This window comes from Pogonomyrmex barbatus, unplaced genomic scaffold, assembly GCF_055798465.1.
Source record: "Pogonomyrmex barbatus isolate J1 unplaced genomic scaffold, ASM5579846v1 scaffold1, whole genome shotgun sequence".
Lineage (NCBI taxonomy): Eukaryota > Metazoa > Arthropoda > Insecta > Hymenoptera > Formicidae > Pogonomyrmex > Pogonomyrmex barbatus.
In genome coordinates this window covers 24,733,916-24,757,116 of record NW_028297098.1, presented here as the reverse complement: position 1 = coordinate 24,757,116, position 23,201 = coordinate 24,733,916, and the positions used below count along the sequence as shown (strand labels likewise).

General features: G+C 36.6%; 1 protein-coding gene across 4 annotated transcripts in view; it reads right to left on the bottom strand.

Annotated features, from left to right (window-relative positions):
• lilli (AF4/FMR2 family member lilliputian) overlaps positions 1-19,239 on the bottom strand; it is a 211,105-nt gene extending 191,866 nt beyond the window's left edge. Inside the window, exon 1 of one of the 4 annotated variants that reach the window (XM_011631836.3) lies at positions 18,055-19,239. In XM_011631836.3, the coding sequence (XP_011630138.2) occupies positions 18,055-18,116 (62 nt within the window). In that variant the 5' untranslated portion in view covers positions 18,117-19,239. Of the gene's footprint in view, positions 1-9,916; positions 10,056-18,054 lie in introns of those variants that run through there. The other 3 variants (XM_011631838.3, XM_089085321.1, XM_089085322.1) reach the window with 3 other exon arrangements.
• Positions 19,240-23,201: the final 3,962 nt, after the last annotated feature.

Genomic DNA, 23,201 nt, shown 5'->3' with positions numbered 1-23,201 from the left:
CGCGCGCGCGCGCGCTCATTCAGCCGGAACGCCACGAAGAGGAAAGTTTTCCTCTTGTTGTTCTTCCCGACGATATTTGCTCTCTTTATCGCGAGCGATCCACCGAGTCGATGGGATCACGGAATCTCTTATCTGTTACCTCATCTATGCTCGTCAAATACTCCAAGTGAAATCTGACGCAAAACTCATTTGTACGACTACTACGGGCGTATAAATTAATTCGAGGCGCGGCTTCACTTCCTTCACTTTAATAGACTCATTATTCCGCTGTCACACTCCCCGCGCTTCTATTTTAATAGAATTTTAACATTTCAGTCGGTTTCGTCATAAATTCCTCTCACCGCTGATAAAAGTTAATCGTTATGTTAAAAGAGAAAGACGATCAAGATAGAGAAATTTGCATCAATCCAAATTAATGTAACTTTGTTAAATACTCATCTCGGACTTTGGAAACGCGGAAATATTTTCACGAGAATTTAGACGAACTTTCTGAATTTATACTTCTTTCCGAATAAATAAAGACAGACGCATGTTTAAGCCTCGCTTAAAGTCAAAATAATCGGTTGGTAACGATCGAACCTTAGGAGACGTAAGTATAATACCTCTCCCTTTTGTCGGAGGTAAAACCAGCTGGTATCTTCCACCCTCCTCCCTTCTCCAACTTCGCCAACTATCGCGTGTTCCTCGGACACGATCCCTGCTCCGTGCCATGCTACTGTCTCGTGTTAGGGGACGTTCACATCGCGCTCGTAAAAGAGCGACGAACGAGGCCACGTACATACACGACGACAAGCCGATCGTAACTTTCACCGCCGTCAACGCTGGAACGCGATCGTCCTCCGTTAATTCTCGTTAAACCTCGAAATATCGAATATAATAAAAAAAAAAAAAAAAAGAAAAAAAAACAAAGCCCTCGCGAGGCTGGCTCGGAGCGAGAAATTTTCGCCGGCATATTCCATTTTATCACGTTAAACATATCACACATATTTGCATATTAAATGAAATGTATGCTACGCAAATACAAAATATATAGCGAATAGATAATTAAATATGAAACGTAACGATTTACTTTGTTATATTAATCGCTAAATGACAAATAAATAAAGGTAAATCCGCATAATAAAGGGAATTTCATGCGTGCGCGATAAATCAGAATTAAATGACGAAGTGGATTTTCTCTGGCTATTAATGGGTCTCAATTGGACATGTTTATCGACAGCGATTATCAACAGCCGGATATTATGCGCGAGCTTTATTACGAGCGCGATGCAATATAATCCGCGAAAATGTAGCTGTGTGTGAATTGAACGCGATCACGCACAAAGTTGACATTAGCGGCGCGATAATATCAGCTGATTTACATTTAACGGCGACGCGGGTCAGCGGAGCGACTGTCATACGGTCTTATGTTTGCGAATAAACGCTCGCTTTCGAATAAACAACTAAACATACCGCGAATATATAGAGTAGCCCAGATCGCGAGCTTTCGCTCGTGACAAATCTGCCTCGTGTCCATTCGACTCGTACACGAGGGAACAACGAACACGTTGAGAAACGCCGGAAAAATCTAAGAGAGACACACCGTATGTACGTTAAAAACATGTTATCGTATAAATGAGATGATAAATATATCTCCCCGTTGCTTTTTATAGAATAGTTCAGAGAAAACAAAACCAATATTTAATTGTCGATTAATTTATCTAGCTCTCATGCAGCGAAGAAAATGTATTATTTCCGATGCTTTTAATCATTTTTTAATTTGTTACACAAAACGTGTATCATTTTTCATCATACATATAGTTAAACTGCGATGCGGTACTGTTTTAATTAATACAGAACCGAACTGATAGCTGCAAAATAAATTTTTTCAACGTTCTCATTTAAACCGACAACTTTTTATAGAAATGTTCAATCAAAGGATGTTAAAAATACATTTTTCTTATACGACTGTAAAGTCGTAAAAATAACAAGTAATCACACAAAAAATTCTCATTCTGCAAAAACGAATGATTTATCCTTAACTTGTTTTTGTATCTTTCTCTGTCTTCCTTCTCAAATGCAACGTATATTTTTGAAAAGCAAGTTAAACTGCCAATAGTCTTTTCGAAAATATGACGTATATTCACTTTATGAGACATAAAAGAGTTACGTTAATATAAATTAACGCTATGTTCAACGCAAAAAGAGATGCACAAAAGATAGTAATAAATTACGACGAATAATTTGTGATTCATATTTATATTTTTCATAATTTTGTTTCTTTTTGTATTTCTAGGATAAGTAAAGTTCCAGTGAAGTTGCTTTTAACTTTTTAATTCAAGAATTCGGCGTACCAGATTCACGCAGAGAGATTATCGAAATATTCCAGGAAATTAAGAAACAACTTCATCAACGAGTCGAGAGAATTTATCTCAAGAATGAAAAAAAAAAAACGAAATTATCACTTCGCGAGAATTACAAAATCACGCAACAAATCATCCCGATCTTTCCTACTATTTCTCTACCTGTTGCGTCACGCACAGCTGAAATTTCGAATAGCGAAACATTCTTCTATAAATGGAACAAAATATACACGCTGCAAAATGTACGTTTTTCCATTAATACAATTGGCACGCTTGTTTAAAAGTAAGTACGTTGGAAAATCTGTTGCCGTGTGTAATGTTGGAATTTAAGTCGGTTGACGTATCGGCAATTAAGAAAGTAAGCTAGTCTACTGAAAAATACATGTAATACCTCTTCGCTAATTATTTGTGCGCTAGAACCGTTTGTTGCTGGATGAAAAAAAAAATATATATATATATATCGTGTAGAAAAAAACTTGAGAATTCATATTGCGTGGCGCATCGTCGGAGGGCTCGCCTCGTCAGTTGTGAACGCAACCGAAGATCAAGAGTCCGCGTTAGAAATCCGCCGGTGAAAGTGTTGGACTTGTACAGCGGCACACGGCGGCTTCTCGTGATACAAAACGTCCGTTAGAATGTCCGACAAGTAAAGTGATGCCTTCTACATATTACGTCGCGAACAAGAAGCCCCGATTACGGGAACGACAGCCGGAACGAATTTCGATATTTGTGTACAGCCGCGAAGAATTCGTCAGGACGCGAACAGGTGAACACGTCTTCGAACACGCCGTCTGATTGCCGTTAATTTCAACGGAGCGATTGGGTTTTTTTACATTTCGTGAAATCACTTTTTTTTTTAAGTCGTCACTCAAATGAGGCAATAAGAGTTACCAAAATTTCGAAGTCTGGCGAAAATCGTCGGTCGAAAATAAAAGCGAAATCGACACTTTGGCGTGAAAGCCAGACAAATTCAGTAAAAATCGTAATCACAGTAGTTACCTACAATTATCGCGAAATGTGTGAATGTAAATGCATTTTTTTTGAACGTTCTTTTTTGATGAATGAGTACAACAATTCATATGATCTTTAATCTGTGATTCTAAATTACAACGTAAATTTTCATCAGGAGGAAATCGAAACTTCGTTTTATCGTTATACGTTGCTAAATTAAATTATTCACGGAAGTATTCGAAGTATTCTGTGATAAAAAATAGAGAGAAAATATAGAAACTTAAGAGAACACAGGTTGTGCGGTTAATTGTCGACGTGCGTTAATTTCTCGCGGCGAACAATTTTCTCAAAGACTTGCTTCGTCGTAGGAAGACCAATCAATCAGCTGTGCCATCTGCATAATTAACACAGCGCATACGTATGAAGAAATCAATTGCGTGCGGCTAATAACAGTCAGACGGAAAGTCTCATGTCAGTTACAGTCTCATTGCTACGGTAAAGGACGATCATTTGCAACAATTTTCGCCGGAATACGCGTAACCTGAGGGAAACGCCGAGGAAAATAATGCGCCTGTAATCAATACGTTGTGCTTATTTGTTATGCAGTTAATGTCCAGTTACAAATGTACAAGTTGCAGCATTGTCCGAGGATGTGCGCTATTCGTGAATTACATTTCTCCATCAGTGTGCACAATATTCAGTTACGAGATATTTTCGAAACTGTCCTACTCGGTCTCATAAAATAAACGCGAGACTGTCCAATATTAGTAAACGCAAAAAATAAGAGCAATCACACGAAATGCAAAATATTATGTTTCAAGATAATGAAAATAAAAATGATAATTTAAAACCACGTTGTCAAAAAATAAATATTCGCATACATTTTGCAACGTAATATTATATCGTAATGTTCTGTAATAAATAAAACAGAATGACATTGTTTTTGGATTATATGTATATATATATATATATATATATATATATATATATATATATAAAATTATATACAATTACATATAATAATATATAATTATACATAATTTTATGTTGCATTATATACGTGCACGTGAAAAAGTTACCGATGTTTCTTCTAATAATAATAATAACATTTATAAAAAAAATACTTTAACATAAACAGATATTTCGTTATAAAAAAATCAATATGCAAAATATGTCTTTTATATTTATAATCATCAATTATAACATATGTGCGAAATATTTATAATTATTTATAATTATATTTATAATTTATAATTATATGTACTATATCTTTCATCTATTTTATTTATTCTAAAATCTTCCTTTGAAATCTTCCTTTAATTATTTAAGAAGCGAATTTCATCCCTTTATTTGTACGACGTGATAATTTTACAAAAAGAAATTAATCTTAAATCAAGAGAATGTTATAATCTTTTTAAAAATTTTAGTCTTGATTTGATTAGCTTTGTATCGATACAAGTATTACTCGACTCGAGACTAAAAATCTTTTATATGAAGATTACAATATTCCTGCTTGTATGTGAGAATACACATACAGTGTCTTGATTTTTTAAAGCTAATTTTTTTTTTTGCCGTGTAATGGTAAATATAAATGCAGACTTTAGGCAAACAAGTAATCGTCCCTTTAAAAAATTCCACTGTAGGATTACCGTGATCGCGTTCTGTCGCTTTTATCATCGATCGGTTATCGCGAGCTCAAGGTTGTACGATCTGCCCGAGTTCGACGGCCCCGGCCGATTGCCGTTTTCATTTCGCGAGGAGGATTATACTGCATGTATCTCGTTGTTTCTTTGGCGTTGTACTTTGCAACGAAGCCGAAGGAACCGGTGAGTAAACTGGGGAAAGCGCCTACGCCACTACGGCCTTTCTCTTCGACTACGAATTATCGATGGCGCGCGAGTGCCTCGCTTTATTCAATCATTGTCAATTCGACGATCAGATGATTTCCTTCCGTGTTTAACGTTGCGTGCAAATTACATAAACGAAAATTGAAAGCCGATAAGAAATTAAACTCGGCGATTTTTGCCGAGTGGTAAGAATCGTGAATTTCCCTCTGCACAAAAATCGATACCCGATTTCGATTCTCAATACACATTTTCCAATTTTTAATTTAACGTAATATAATAAAAACTCCAATGTTATTTATTTATACGTGCAAATATGTCGGCCTCGTCAATTGGACGTCCTTTGGGGATCTCTGTTTGGAAAGCTGTTTCGAAAAAAATTGCACCGTTACTGATCAAAATAGCAGATACAACGAATAAAAATTATACTGCTCGTTTTTATACGGGATATTAAAGGGAAATGTCCTTTTTTTAATTTACGGGAAACGCTGATTATCATTCAGAAAAATTCTGCGAGTCAAGAAGACCGATTTTGTTATCGGGCCATACTTTCAGTTTAGAGTTTCACCATCGGAGAATTGAATAATTTTTTATTTGCATCTCTGGTTGTAGCCAGAAATTTAATTAACTACTCGGACAGCTTGAAAATAATTAACGTATTTGAAAGAATTCTCGGTTGCTCCAATTATCTCGCTTCTACAGCTGGCACGCTAACAAACCGAATATATTTTCTCGAAGCAATTTACGACGAATCAACGCGCACGTATATCGCCGTTACCGCGGACCCCAGATAAGATTATGCATACGAGTTCTTTTTCCTTCTTTTTCCTTTCGTACTTATCAGTCATTGTGCATTCGTGCTAGTATGGAAACTTTTAACGAAAATTACTTCAATTAAGTCGCGGATGTCACGTTAAAGAGAATAAGAATGTAAAAACATAAAAAGAAATGAATAAAACACTCGCGAGTGATAAAGAGATTCCTAAAAAGACCATGAATAAATATCTATACATAATGCATTTTCTTGGTGTAATTTGCAAAATTAATACCATTAGAAGAGAGAGAAAAAGAAAGAGAGAGAGAGAGAGAGAAAGAGAGAGAGAGAGAGAGAGATCGGACTTGGAAGAAATAAATTTTCAGGTATTTCGCGGAACGATCGAAGGATGCCGTTCCAAAGCGGAACGCCGAAAAATATCATTCTGAAAAATATCATTCTTGGACGCGAGGACGTATAAAGTTATAAAACGATATCTCGATTATCTCTATAATTGTCACGTATGGGGGGGAAAATAAGTTTAAGTCTGAGCGTGGCCGCTCGCTCGAAGGTCGGAGTTTCGAAGCTATGCCCGAAGCGTGACGATGCGTGCGCTCGATAAGCTCGCCCCCTATTCGACTAACATTCCTAACCTGACCCACCAAGTCACAGGAGAAAAAAAATCTCCTTTTCTCGTGTCGTCGATTTGCCCGTTTCGTGTCGGAACCGACTCGATCACTTTTGTGCCGACCGGGCACCGATAGCGGGCGAAAACGTCAAAACGGTCTCGAGAACGCGCGTGGCAAACGACGCGCCCCGACATCACGCGATAATAAAAAAAAAAAAAAAAAAAAAAAAGAAATCAAAGCACATTCTTGTGCGATAACTTATGAATCGCGTTCCGCACGCGGGATATACATATCGCGTGTAATATTTTAAGATCGAGAAATTACCGCGTCGTCCGTCGTCGCGACGTAGACTTCGCGCGAAAATTATTTAATCTCATTTAAATTATTTTCCAATATCGTGCATGTGCTTAAATAAACTTCAACTCCCCCCCCCCCCCGCGAGATTCCGTGTAACGCTTAAATATTTCGAGACAGAAATAATTAATTTTTATACCTATAATGGAAACGTTTTTATTTCAAGATATTTCCTACTGAGAGAGAGAGTTTTTTTTTCAGTCACAATAAAATAATTCTGATATTCAGTTACTGTCACATAATCGACGATGCGAAGATACGGGAGAGATTAGAGGGCGGAAAAATAGGTCAACGTACTAACGTTGTATCGAGTGTCGGAACCCTGCGGCTACGATAATGAGAAAAGAAACACGGCGCCATCGTCTGCTCCTATGGCCCCCCCCCTCCCACTTGCCTCTCCTTCCCTCCTCCCTCTCGCAAATGATTTTTCTCTTCGTTTTCCCTCTTTCCACGTTTCACGCTTAACTCGCGCGAGCGAGTATTAAACGCGCAAAGTGGAAAATGGCGTAACTGTTTCGCGAAAAACGAATTTACCAAAATGTAGAATTTTATACGGCATGCATCTCATGGTATCTCGAAGAAATTGGAAACGTTGATGTCATATATTATTAACTTCAAAATATATTTAACCCCCAATGTGGATTAATGAGCATAGATTAACTTTGACTCGATTAAACTCACTTTCCATCTTCATGCAGCTCTATGAATTAAAGAAGATAAAGAGTAAATTGAACCGAGATTGCAATTAATCTACAATACATTGATGAAAATGAGAATAAGGAAATAAAAGCGAGAAAAGGGTAAGGGCTTGACGGATAATAAACGGAAATAAAAAATAAAGAGTTAGATATAAAGAACTGGAAACAAAAAATTTTTTTCGATCAAAAAGAATATCTTGATATTCCTTGATGCACATCGAAAAGCATCGATTTTTAAATATCGAAAAATTTAATTTTCTATTTCCAATCCTCTATTTTTAATTCATTATTCATCATTTCCTGTGTTCCAAGCCCTAAAGATATCTTTGTTATACTTGCTTTCGGCATCAAGAATAATATATTACGCACGTATAAAGTCCTAAAAAAGACGGCGACGTGCGTCTGTTTGCAAGCTCGGCGCGCGATTTGAGGAAAGAAAATGGACAGAAAGCGCAGCTGAAAAAGCAGACTTTGTTTCTTCGCGGGTATAACCTTAGACTCTCGTGCGTCTCGAGAGCCGCGTAAAAAGCTCGTTCAAATTATCTGCCTCTTAATGTTGTCGAGTGAAGGGAAAAAAAAAGAAAAAAAAAAAGAAAGCATAGCGCAAGCAAGCGTGTCTGCAGCGAGGAAAGATAGACCATGCGGTTCGTGCGAGCGCGTACATCAAGAGGGGAATCGCTCGTAATTTCCTCAAAACTCCGACGTTCGATTATCCACCCCCTAATTTCGTTCAATTACCTTATATCCTCGCAATTTGTCGCGAATGTGCGAATCGATATTAGTGTATACAGCCTGCGAGAGTCCGGGGGCATTAAATAGAGAAAGTGCCGCCAGAGAGGGTTCCCGTCCTCTTGGCGCCCTATCGCCGTGCACGATAATGAGAACAGAAGGGCGGCGCCAGCACGCTCCTTTCATCCCCTACGCGTGTCCTCCGTCTACCTACCGCTGTGTACGTTCGACATATTCCGCACGCGTGAAATATCGAACAAACGCGAAAGCTGGTTAGCCCAGTGAAAGAATGTACTCATCGAAGGTTTAATTTCATTGGTCATCATTACGGAATTCAAGCGTGGAGGAAGATATGATAGCGCACGTGGAAAATCAGCGATAAAACTTCGCGATAAGAAATTTCTTAAACTTCATATTTTCCTCTGCTTTGAGGAGTGATACAGTCAAATATGAGTATCGAATTATTGAGTATGAATAAATGGGTTATATAAAATTAAAATAAAATTATTGGCAAGTTTGTTATTAAAAACAATTAAGCAACTGAAGCACGCTACGTGATTGTATAAAATATTATTTGCAAAAGAAACTTTCTAATAATAGTATTAATTTCCTACAATAATTCGCGTTACATTCAATCCTGGATTATTTTATAGGCATTTATTTTTATGTTACTTATTAAATACATATAATTAAATACATACATACAATAACGATTTTTTTCCGCTTCTCATTGTCTATAAGAATAATATGAAACAATTTTATATTTTATATGTCATTTTATACTTTAAAAATATCAGTGTTTTATTTATTATATTCTTTCACTTCAATTCTTTCTGTATTTTATCTTAAAAATAAACTGAAAATTTTATATTTAAGTAAACTGCACACATGTTATTAATTTATTTTTATATATCTTTATGATGCTTTCAATTGCGTTTCAATAAAATCTCACCTAAAATACGAAATAAAATATCTCCAGAATTTTTCTCTTACATAAACACTATTATTATTCTTATTACTCCTTTACTCTATGAGATATTTTTTATCGATATTTATTATACTTTTCATTCATGCTTACGAATTATTCCAGTAAATTTCAAATGACTGACATCTCGCAATTAACATTTATCATATATAATAAAACATGACACGAAATGTGTCGATAAAAGTAAATATGTATGCATCCTTGTAAGGATAAATCAATGGACGATTATATACATTCCAGGATTGAATATTAATATTAATAAATTCTAACTCTCATCCATTTTCCGACGGTGAATCTATGAAACGTCATATTCATTTAATCGTAAATGAATATACGCATACATTTCAATCTCAAATTAATCCGACGCAACACGCTTTCACAGATCCATTGCCCCAAATAAAAGATAATTCAACACTCCAATTTGATGCGCTGCGGCGGAATACGTTGAATTGCAAAATAGAAATATACACAATTTATAGAGGCGTTCAAAAAATTAATATTGCAATAAATAATTACGCAAAATAATTTTCCAGATTTTTATCACAAATATAAGCATTTGTAAAATTTCATAAATAAAAATACAATTTTATACTAATAAACTTAAATAAGAATTAAAAATTAAATAATTACCTTGCGTTGCTCCGCCGATGCCTCCCTGCTCCTCCTCTCAGATGGTTCCTTCTCTCCTCCTCCTGTCTTGCTTGCACTCTCACACACTCGCGAAAACACGATTGCATGTCAATTACAACCGTACATGTACTAATTAAATCACGCGACACTTGGCCAAAATTAATCGCACGCGATGCGCATCTTATTATTTTACAATGACAAAAATGAGATCACGCAAAACTGAAATTCTTCGACATCCCGCGATGTCTCGTTTAATAAACTAAACGGACGAATCTTACTATGAAGAGTTGAAAAATCACGCGTCATTTGATCTTGTTTACTACGCAGTACGACGATTCATAAAACTGAATTAACGGTTGCGTAAGACAGGGAGACCATTTAACAATGTTCAGTCAATATCGCACGGACAAATCCCATGAAGGACATTGTTATTAATGGATGATCAGTGCGTATTATGTTCTTTTGTTACTCGAAAATCCGTTGAATCCGGCGCTTCGTGGCGTGTTTTAGAATACGAAAATAATAGCCGAACTACATTTACATCGTTTCGTACAGATGAATCGAATGAGATAGGCCCTCGCCTCGAGCAACGACCGACGATAAGGCCCTACGCACAATGGAACAGGAATAGGAATTAGAAACAGGAGTAAATATTTAATTTTGGAAATAAAATTTGGGGATAGAGATTAAACGTAACGCAAAATGGACACAAGTAAATATAAGATACAGCTATACAAATATAGCTGTAGTTTATATTTACCTATGTCCATTTTGCGTTACGTCTATCCTCTACGTCTATCCCAATGTTTATTTCCAAAATTTAATATTTGATATATGTATGTAACTATGGCTACGTTCGGAAACAACACCCGAGTGACTCCACCGTATCGTTTTATCCTTGTTGTTCGTCGAATGTTAAACAAGGATAAGAGGATACACGGATCGTCATTCGGATGGTGTTTCTGAACGTAGTCTATATCTAATATTTACCTATGTCCATTTTACGTTCAATCTTTATTCCTAATTTTTATTCCTAAATCTAACACTTATTCCTGTTTCTCCATTGTGTGCAAGGCCTAATGCTTACGAACGCGAGGGAATTGGACGATTGTGCGGTCCGAGCATCGCCTTCATAGGGAGTGATCGCGTTCAAGATGTGTATCGCACCTCGTCGCGCTCGCGTCTCGAACGGTAATGCGGCGTCACGCGGCTCCCCTCCCCCCCCCCGCCACCGCTGGCAGGCCGAGCCGCGCCTCGCCGCAAAAACATCGAGATAAGCGCGCAGTGTAAACAATAAGCCTCGCGCTGTGCCAACCGTCTCAAATGTTATAAACAAAGCACGAAACGCTACGTAATAATCGAGAAACGCGACTTCACGCTCGCGCGACAAATTTTATTTTATAAAATTCACTCTCGCAAGCGATAGGAAATGTATGCGTGTCGGGAATACTTCCTTCCGTGTGCCGCTGCTAATAATCGCACGTGTTACGTTTCATATTGTAGATCTACTAACGTCGTGCTCGAGATGATTAATTCCACTCCGAGAGTGGATTTGGAAGACTAATGGAGATATCGTTACGTGAATCTCTAGATACGACGAACACGCTGCAATTTGATTCATACATACATATGTGCACGAATACTTGTGAGTATAAATATAATATATATAATATATATATATATATATATATATATATATATATATATATAGATTATGTATAATTTAACAATTGCACGCAAATTATTTAATCCTTTTTGCAATTTGAACGTTTAATTAATTAGTTCAAGAAGAAATATATTTAAGTCTAACATTTGTTTAAAGATAGAATTTACTTTCATTTTAATTAAATTTTTATGTAATTTGATAAATTATACATATGTCTATTATCTATTGCGTTTTAAAAGAAGAAATTTTATGTCTTACTTTAAATAAACATTAACTTTACGTAATTAGTCAAATGTTATTATTTATTTGTGATAATTATCACAGAAAATCAAACGTGATTATTTTCTATGATTGGCAGTCAAAGATCATTAGCCAGTATGATTAATTGTTTCCAATTGCTGAATTATAAATCGGCGACTATTTATCGGAAAACAAATATTTAATTCGCCATTAATTCATACAAAATAGAAATTAAACTTATAGAAGTGGATATTGTATAATTTATACATATGAAAATTATCAACACACATTAAAGCAAACAATTAGAAAATTTTTGTACATTAATGATTTTTTCAATTTTCTTCATTATTTATGACTCACAGTTCGTTATCTACCATTCAAGAAATAAAAAAAATATTTTCACAGTCAAATTTACTTAAGATATCGAGAGAGCAGAGAAAAGAAAATGTTTCTTTCTGACATACATATAATATTTAATTTTAAATACGAACGTTTAAACGAAAACAATTTGCTAATCAACAATTTGTCAACATCAAAAGATCATTAAAAATATATAGCATTATATTAATAAAATATAAATATCTTATATTAATTACATTGAATTACATTACACTTATCACATAATTATAAATTTATATATATTTTATAATGGATTATTAATTACCAATAGATATTTAAAAACACTTAAATAGCAAAACTTTATTTTTTAGTTAAGTATGTAGCTAAGTTTTAATAGAACTTTGATTCTGAATGATACTACTTGCATAAAAATATTTAGTTTCGATATTTCGCGCGGAGAAAGTATGATACTCAATTAATGATTCAACATAACAAAAGATGATTACAGGTTTCAACGTCTTGTTCATCAAATGCGTTCCTCTTATCAGACACTGTAATAATATAATCGTTAATTAAACCAGATTGAAAGTACATTAGTGATTCTTTAAAAAGAAACGAAAGTATATGTAAATATCATAAAATTAAACTCTGGTATCGCGTGTGTTTTACGAAACCATGATAATTACTCATAATTGAGGTAATTATAATATTTCGGTTAATATTTCACGGGTTTATTATGCCGCGCGCGCAAAATCGATCCATCCACGTCACGCTCGAGCGAGAGTCGTCTCGGAGGAGCTTCCTACGAAGCGAAACGATGACCGTACGGTGGTGAAAGGAATTCCACGCCTGCGATGGATTCTTATTGACAGGCGCGTCACTCGAAACGGTTCTTTCGGGAATAGAACTCGCTCGAACTTGTACGCTCGTTATCGAGTTATTATTTTGTCATCGGCCGGATTCGTCCGAGTCAACTTTCTCTTCGTTTCGCCGCGACAATTTGAGGATTCACAGCCGTAGAATTATCGGCTGTATATATATATATATATCTGACACTAACTTATCTAACGTGTCGCGAAAGTTAAAAAAGTCACCGACCAATATTGTATACCGACTTTATATATCGATGAAATCTGAATATTTAATAGTGAAGCTTTCCAAGCGCACTGTTATTAATTTAAAATAAATTAGTTGAATTAATACTGAAGATAATCATTGACATTTGATACAACGGTCCTCACTAATAATACAATTAATCATTTAATGATAATTTAATGCAACATTAACATTTCTATTAAATTCCATCAATACTAAAACGGCTATAAAATAAACAGCTATTAACAATCAAGCATATAGAACACTACAGCAAAAAAAGTTTCTTTCGCAATATATTTTATAGCTTTTCGCAGTTCCACGATTTGAAGATCCAAGCGATTCTTTTTTATTTTAAATTAATCGATAAATGGTAAATGGCAGGGATCAATTTTTGTTCTTAAAAAACAGCTATTGGTAGGAATAAAGAATCAAAGGACGCCGGTCAAAAGACATATTTTGTGAAAATCGGAAATATGCCATCAACGATCCAAGTGGCCCAAGTTGTTTTTGACAGAGAAATATAATAAAAGTGAATCATGTTTTTTGATATTTTTAATCTTTGGATATGTAATATAAATAAAAGGTTATTTTTTTCATCATAACGGATATCGAAATTTAGAACAAATCCATATTTAAGATAGGAAATCATCTGTAAGGAAATCATTCTGTAAGGAAGGAATTCTTTGCGAAAAATTACTTATTAAGTATTTACGCTTATCATTTCTAAAATAAAATATCGATTTATCTTCAAAAGATTTTTTTCTCACTTTTCTCTTAAGTCAACTTGACATGTACTGTTATTTTTAACAGACTTGCACCGTGGCAATCTAAAGTTAAAGCCATACTTATCGATTTATTGAATCGATAATCAAATAAATAATATCACTCCCTCCCTTCCCCAACCCCCTTTCTTCACAAGAAGAAATTTATCATTATTACTGAAAACTATTACGCAATTTTTTAATTAACTTAGAAGCTCTACTTACACACAAGTAGATTTTGTGTATACTCGTGTCTGGGGTGAGAAATATGCGGTTATCATGATTGTAAACGAGTACACCGTGGCGATATTCCGGCGCTAAATATTTCCAGCAGGGAGGCATGCAAACAGCGAAATTATTATTCTACCAGCTGCTCGGTCGTTAATTACGTTTACATTGAATATAAGTCAGCGCGTAAGCCTCCACGTTATTTTGCGAAATTCGAGGACAGCCGTGACGGCGTTACGTGAGTATTGTTTCAAGTGCTGGCTAATACTGCGTGCAACGCGTCGCTGCGAGTATCTCGTCGTTAACGACGAAGCTGACGTGCGAAATGTGCGTGAACCCGACACATCGCGATCATCGCGGTCATCGCTGCGTTTCACGAGACAATTCATTGAGTCACGAAACACTTTGCATTGCTCACAGGAATGTTATCCTATGTGTGCACGTGATATCAAGAGAATCGCGGTCGAATGAGGATAGGAAAAAAATTAAAAAAAAAAAAAAAAAAAAAAAAAAACATTACATTTTTCATAAATGAAGCGTCTGGATAATGGCAAGAGCAATTTTCCTAGGCGCTTTACGGTTAATTCAATTTTCCGCCACTTACATTTTTAATTGTTATCTTTCTCTATCTCCTTTAAAGTTGTTTTCCGTTATTTTCAATAATTATAGTTATATTATCGTTTTGCTATTTGCCTTATCGATGGTGTTTTGCTACGCGTTGATTGTTACATAATAATTAAATAATTGATTATCTGCATGTATAATCGACTTGTTATTTTTCCTTCTGTGTGTTACAAGATCGCGAGTTTCGACATTTGATAAATTAAAGGCCGCGTGTTCGATCGCCGCGGCGAGGCTACGCACGCAAGTCGCAGACACGTGCGAGGGATGCGTGCGTAAACCAGACGCAAGTCGGATATCGATACGGATTGCCCTTCATTTGCTAGTTTGCATTTAACAGGGCCGCACCAAGGACAACGGTTACAAATGCACCGACATAACGACGCGACGTCGAGGCCGTCGTTTTTATAAACCGTGCGCCAAAATACCCGGCGAAACCGGATCGAACGCAATCCGTATGTCCGACCGTATGTGTAAAACTTTCATCATGGATTTTAAATGTATCGAGATTTTCCTGCTTGAAACGTTTAATGAAACGTTCCTATCCCTCAAATAATAGCAAATGTTAAAGAAAGTACGCTCTTCAAGATTCTTCATTAATGTAAAATTCCGAGTTATATAGTTGATTTAATTTGTGTGCAATTCGCATTTATAAGTTGTCTATTCAAACGCGAAAAAAAAAATTTTCCTGAGAATTCTCAGACTTTCAAGGCGATTGCTAAGAATTCCAGAACAAATAAAAATATTTTTAAATGTATCTTACTTAATGTAAATAAATATATATTTATTGTAAAATACAAAATTCTTAATATTTTCCACTCATAAAAGTTTATGAATCATAAAGTAAAATTCATTTTCAATGATGAAATTCACAAATTTTAAAAGAAACTATAGTCTAAAAATTATATAGGATTTTAAAAAATAAATATATGCATATTTATATTGCATAAAATTTTCTAACCTTATTTTCGTAAGCAAACAGAAAATTATATAATGCTCATAACCAACACAAAATTCAACTATTATAAAATTATTAAAACAAATATTCATCTTCATTAAATAAAAAATTACATCTAACACAAAATCGATGTGTTCAATACTGAATATTGAATTAGTCTTAAAATCAATGTGCTTCGATATTTAAAGTGGATGAAGCCATTGTCGTTAATAATTCAACCGACAAACTCCCAATTATAAAGATAAAATATTAGAAAAAGAAAAGAAAAGAATTCTTGAAAATTTCGTAATATTTTTAAGACATAAATTCCCTAAAAATTCTAGATTTTCCAAGTTTCTCCAGATAGTAGATATCTAGGTTTATTAATTATCAATTATTATTAAGTTGATTGAAAGATCGTCACCGATTTACGAACTGTATAATGTCACAAGACTATATAATTACAGTATATGTTGTGATAAAAAAATGTGAATCTTTTCAGATGAGATGTTAAAAATTTCAATAGACACACGCAAATGACGTTGACATCGCGTTTCACGTCGCGTTCTCGTTTAGCGTTAAAAAAATGTGGCTCGCTTTATCCTTCGTCTGTTGTGAATTTTACCGGGATATGTATACACCGTGTAAATAAGAGCAGTGTATTAGATAGCCGCATACTAAACGTGCGCTGAGAATGCTGACCGTAGTCTGTTTAACTCCTCAAACTCTGCAACATCTACAACGGGAACGTGCTTTTCACTTCGCGATCGCAAGAAGCAGCTCTCTCCCTCTCTCTTTCAGCGCTTCCTCTTACGTGTGTGTGTGTGTGTGTGTGTGTGTGTGTGTGTGTGTGTGTGTGTGTGTGTGTGTGTGTGTGTGTGTGTGTGTGTGTGTGTGTGTGTGTGTGTGTACACTTTAACTAGAAAATAATAAAATGTATCTCGCTCCCTTCCGCTTTGAAAATATATGTAAACTAGTTGAAGATATGGGAAGAGGATGTGCATATCAACGACCATAAGTCAAGGCAGTTGGTAATGGATTTTGCCAATTAACATTTTAAATTAGACAATGATACTACGGTTATAATGATTTGCATGTTCATTGCTACTACCAAATGAATCGAATTAGAAGCAATGACAAATTTAGACTACACAAAGGATTTATAATTATTGATTTGTTTATAATTATTATTAGTTGTTTAATAATTAAATCACACGAAAAAATTTTAAATTGTAATATATTACATCAGGTAACAAAGAAGAATTGTTTTCTTATACATAAAAAAATCGACATCTCCGTGAAAATAAAAACGAAATCTAACATAGAAGTACGTTTTATTCCATGAGATCAAGTTATTTTTATGTAATTTGAAATTTAAAAAGGTCATTTTCAAGATAAAATTTTACAATTGTTTGAAAATTATGCATTTTCATATAAAATTGGTAGCTGAACTCGAAAATAATAAAATTAAAGTAACTAAAGCAAAGCAAAATGGTGAAAAAATACATTTTTAAATTGCATAAATTTCTCATTTTCTTCGGTTTCTCCGGCCTTTCTATGATTTTTTTAGTAGATAAACCATTATATGTCAAGTGAATGTACTTTAACATTTTAACAGCAGTTTGACATTTCGCAATTTGACAGCTTGCTCAATTTACATTCAGCATGTGAAACAAAGACAAAACAAGTTGATGAAGCAAAACTTAAAAGTAAAAAAAAAATTCAATATTCGAATCATAATAATTTTGGTTGTGTGCAGTTTATTTGCGCTTAAAACACGCAGTATCTCGAAAATTGCATCTTTTTCATTAACGTATACAAAAAGAATGGTAAAAAAGCTAAGAAAAATGTGAGCAATTTTTTATTACAAATTTGTTTTATTTTCTTTTGCTCCAATCGCATTAATTTTATCATTTCTGGATTCAATAACTAATTTTACATGGAAATATATAATTTTCACAAGTAAAATTTCATGTTGCATCACGACTAAATCTTTTTTAAATTTCAAATATGCACAAAAACATAAATAACTTAATCTCGCGGAACGGAACGCGCCAGTCGTCTCTACTTTTACGGACATATTTTTTCATGCGTGAAAAAGAATTTTTTTTTGTTGCACGGTATTATAATGCTCGTCGAAAAAAAATCTCGAAAATATTGCAACTGACAATTTTCCATTTAAATACCAACGACAGCACCGAATTTGCCGAGTTTAAAGTGCTGCGATGGAGAAAAGGGAGACTGTACTCACCTCGATAAGGTGCCCTTGAGCAGAGGATTCCTGTCGTCATAATATCCACCGGACGAAGGCATCTTCAAGTAATCCAAACAACGGGCACGTGGCACTGGTCACTAACACTACGGCACTGCATCACTCTGTATTAATTGTACGTGCGATCTGATCCACTGCGTTAATTCTCCATTCACCACCGACGATCTGCTACCGGCATTCGCGATGATGATCCACCTTGGCGATTGTCATTGTACGCGCAATACATCATTCCAGCGACTATGACAGCAGCAGTGACAGCAATCGCCACGACGACAACGTTGGCGACACGACGGAACGCTGAACTCACGAATAAATCCACGGAGAAATCTGTATCCCGTCTCAACCGGAAAAAACATACGGAAAATATCGGAGGCTTCCCTCGGAGTAACAAGTCACTGGTATTAAAATGGCCACTTTTCCTCGCTCGAGCGAAGCGTCTTATCTCTCCTCTCGCTCTTCCTATCGCACTCCGCCTCCTTTCCTTTTATCGGTCCCGTCGTGACGAACTCCAAATTCCTCCCGTTCTCCGAAACCGATGCACACAAGTCCCGTGTCCTTCGTTATCTTCCTCCTTTCTCGTCGCAAGAATTCGTTAAGAATCTTTAAACAATCTGGCCAACTTGACGAATCGTTCTTCCGCGAGCGTCGCCGATAAATTTCACTCCGTCCCCTCTCGGAAAAAAACTCGCGCGAACGTACGGCGTCCGTCAGGAGACGTCGTGTCCCGTTTTCAATTTCGCTCGGCAACGATCGTGAGCGCCGGGAGTCGGATTGTCAGATTCCTCTCCAACGGCGTTCCGCGCGTCGTAAACAAACTCGCCGCGAAGGACACACGCGCGCGCGCGCGCGCGGGGCGAACGGCGATTCGGCGCCTCGGCAACTCGCGATCGCGGCTCCGCGCGCGAAACCGAAGTTCCAAGAACCAGGCGACGTTCGCCACCGGTTGACTGATCGGAACGGGCCAGCACGCGTGCGCGAACGCCGCGGTCGCCTCCTACCTCGCGCGCGAGGCCTCGGGTCTCTCTCTGTCCTTCTCGCTCGTGCCGCGATCTCGCCAGATGTGGCGTCGCGACGGCGGTGTCGCCGCGTCGGCTCACTTGAGAACACCCCCAGGCGATTCCTTCTTGCCGGTCCTTTCTACACCTGCGGGCAGAATTCGGTGGTTCTCAACGATTCTCTATCCCTATCTCTCCCTATTCCCCTCTCTCTCTCTCTCTCTCTCTCTCTCTCTCTTATTCTCCGAATCCACACACGTGCACGCACGTGTAACATCTGGCCGCGACTGGCCGCGTCAACACGTGCGGCCGCTGCTACCAAACATGGCCGCCTGTCAATCCTCCCCCCCCCCCTCTCCGTGGCCGATAGCAGAAGACGCGGTGCGAGGCAACGCGACGCGCGATACGACGACGCGACGATCGTTCCTCGATTCGCTTCTTCGCTTGCGTCCCTTGCATCGGCGCCGCCGCCGGTCGCCAGTAGCGACGAACGCGTTCACGCCTATTCCGCGATCGTCGATCTTCCCCGCGCGAAATCTGTTACGATCCAGCGCCGCCGAAATCGCGCTCGCGCGCGGCTCGAGTGAAAGTGAGCCGAATGCAGCCGACAGCCGCTCGAGTCGATCTCCCGTCTCTTTCTGTCGCTCCCCCACCTCTCGGTTGATCTCTTTCGCTCTCTCTTCTTCTCTCGCTCGCTCGTTCGTGATCCGCGCGCGCGAAGGCTGCCGTTGACGTAAACAAACGGAATATTCCCGCTAGATCGCTCGTCACGCGAAAGTAAAGGCCTGTTTAGTGGAACGATCTTTTTTTTTTTACAACAATTCACACGATCCTTCGGTGTCGATCCGCCGACAATTAGGCCTAATTTATGCATTCGCGACGTATCCGCGTATGAATTAAAACCGTGAGGAGAATCGCGTGTTAAAACCGAAATCCCGAAAATCTTTGGCAATCCTTTCTTCGTCTGTTCGTGCCGAACAGGATACTAATTAAGAAGTGGAATTATGGGAATTGTTCCTTAATTGCCCTCGTTCCGATCGGATTTTTTTTTCTCCTTAGGACAAACATACACGTGTGGACCGAACACTCCGCGAGAATGAAGCCGGAAATTGGCAGTTTAAGATGGCAGAGAGAGTTTCTCTTGCCCCAGTACTTTGTTATTCTATTTTATGTAGAATATAACGAGATGTCGCTCTATACTTCGTCACGTTTGTTCCAACTGTGACAAAGATTTCAAATACGCTCGTTCCTATTTGGTTCTTTTTTTATAAACAAATACTAACAACATATAAATTCTGAAGATATTTAAAAGATATCAAAAATAGGATATCATAAGCATTTATAGATCGGTAAAGTTTTAACTAGAAATATATGTATGAGATTCTGGATATTTAATTTTTTTTTAGAAATAAATATTCACTTTTTACGAACTTTTCACATATTTCCCTTTGTTTAACTGAATATAGAAAAACTGAATATACAAAACTGAATATACAAAACTGAATATAAAAAAAGTATATTTTTCGGTCATCTTGATAATCAAAATTGTTCTCAAATTTTTTTTTATCAAATATATGTACATAAATATATATATATTTATATATTTTTGTTTTATTTATATGAATAACTTGCTTTGTTATATGAAAACTGTTAAAATTATAATATGAAATATAAATGACGATATAGATATTATTAAGAAAAAGTTTTAAATTAAGTTACTGTTATTAAAGTTATTAAAGTTATTAAATTAAGTTATTTCTTAAGTTATTGAACGAGCAAGAAGTAGAGGAAATGGAGAAGCACTTTCCGATACAAAATCTAAATAATGGAAGAAGCCTAACAAGATTATAGACAGTAAATAGATAGTAAATATTTATATGAATATACATATACGATTTCAATAATGATCGACGAATGTGCGTTATACATCTCGCTAATGTTCCTTTCATTTAGTTTATTATTAAGCAGGATCCAAAGCAAATCGAAATGTTTGGCGGTCATTACAGAAGCAATATATATATGGCATTAATATTTACGCACTACCATCTGCGGTCTGACTCTTATTAGCTCGTCTCCAACTGCTCAAATAAAACGATAAACAGAAGAAAATACACTTCGTTCTTTAATTATTATCATAATAACAAAATTAGCGTAAGTTGCAGAAAGCTTTTAAAAATCACAAGTTGATTTTCAAAAGAACAAATCTCCTAAAAACAACTTTGTCCTTTTTTAATTTTGAAGTGCGAGGTAATGTACTGAAAATATAATAATAATTAAAGCGACAACACACACACACACACACACACACACACACACACACACACACACACACGAGACTTCATTAAACTAAATCAAAATAGAAAAAAATGTAAAGAAATAGGATTTAATGTTTCGCCAAAATTATCCAGAGAAAGGAAAAGATTTAGTTATTTAAAGTTCCAGTAATGAAGAAAAAGACTAAGAGAAAGAGAGAAAATACTATCTCTCAAAGAAACATTCGCGTCCTGGGATTAATGCGGATTAATCGCTATTTCCATCCTCGCGAATTACAGTATTTCCCGGCAGGCCGAACGAATTTAATCGTTCTTGTAAAACCTGATAAAACGCCGAGTGCGAGAGTACTTGTTTATCTTAATGTCCACGATAAAAAAAAGTGCGTAAACAAGAAACGGTGTGATAATCTCCGTATAAACCGACGCAATTAGCAACCACGTTTCAAGTGTATTAGTTAAAAGCTAGTAGCTGGCCTACATATATAAATAATCGATTTTATCGATATTAAAGTTCCCATTTTAAATACAAAAGACAAAATTCACTCGGTTTCTTCGAAAATCCCGAAACATCTTAATTTCCACGAAGCAACAAATGTAAGTAAATTGATATTTTTCCAAAACTAAATTCTCGAACAATAAGATCATACTTTTTATAATAAACTCCGAACTCAATAGAAATTCATTTTTCTTCCACAAAAATGTCGATATCTATACTTTTGTTTTTGTTATTCAAAAAAATGGTTTTTATAAAGTTAAACATCCGGAAACTTTTTTTAACATTTCTCAGCTTCACGCAGGCATTACGTCGACAGAAATTCAACAAAAAATATTTAGTTAAAAACAGGCGCGGTGCGAAAAATGAGAAAAGTGCCATAAATAAAGGAAATTTATGGCATCCTTGGACATTTCCAGTGAAGAAGCTAAATGATGACCGCGTATTCGCGGATGGGCTCTATATTTACAGGGAGGAACCGAGGAAAGTCACGTTTCGTCAAAAATTGAATGCACGACGAGTGTTTAAGGCGAAGCAGTTTTCCTAGGCGCTGCGACGATTTACAACTGTGTGGAACTAAACGGGACGACGAAGGACGCGAAAGAAGCGTCACGGCTGCCAGGAATCCTTCCCGTTACGACACTCCGTGTCATAAACCATAATTATTCCTTTCTCCTACAGCTCCTGCCGCCTCCTCGTCTCTACACAACACTTTCACCGCGTGCGTCTTCTTCCCCTTCGCCCCCCTCCTGGAGAATCCTCGCGTGCTCAGGTTACTGTTGTCACGATATCGAGAGTCCCGCGATCGACTTTACCGCCTTTCCATTATCAGGACAGGATCCAGATCGACCAAGCGTTTCGACCAAGTTTCCAGATATTTATTATTTCTGGAGCGCAGCGTGAAAAGAAGCGGGTACCGCCGCGGCAAATAGATTTGTATAAAACTCGCGTACTCGAGAAAGTTTCTGAAAAATTATAACGATATTATCAAAGATCCCAACTTTTCGCAAATTTCGAAATTTTGGGGGAAATTTCTACGTATTCGGCTTCGCGAGGAATCGAAATCGGAGCTGAATAATCGATAATTTCAGATCATTCGAAGAGAGGAATCGGTAATTTCTTTTATGAGCGAATTAAGGGGCGAATGTACCGTCAATTAGAAACGAGCGGAGCGATCTAACAGGAAAAGTGGTCTCAATTCGGGACTCGTAAATTTTAATAGCCGACAACCCTTTCGGATAGTCCTTAAAGGAAATGATTCGGAAGTGCGTAAATTGTACGGACAGTCGCCCAGGAGCGATGAGTGCAATTTGCAGTTCGATGAAAAGAAAAAAAAAAGATTCTCCAAAAGCAAGTCACGCGATA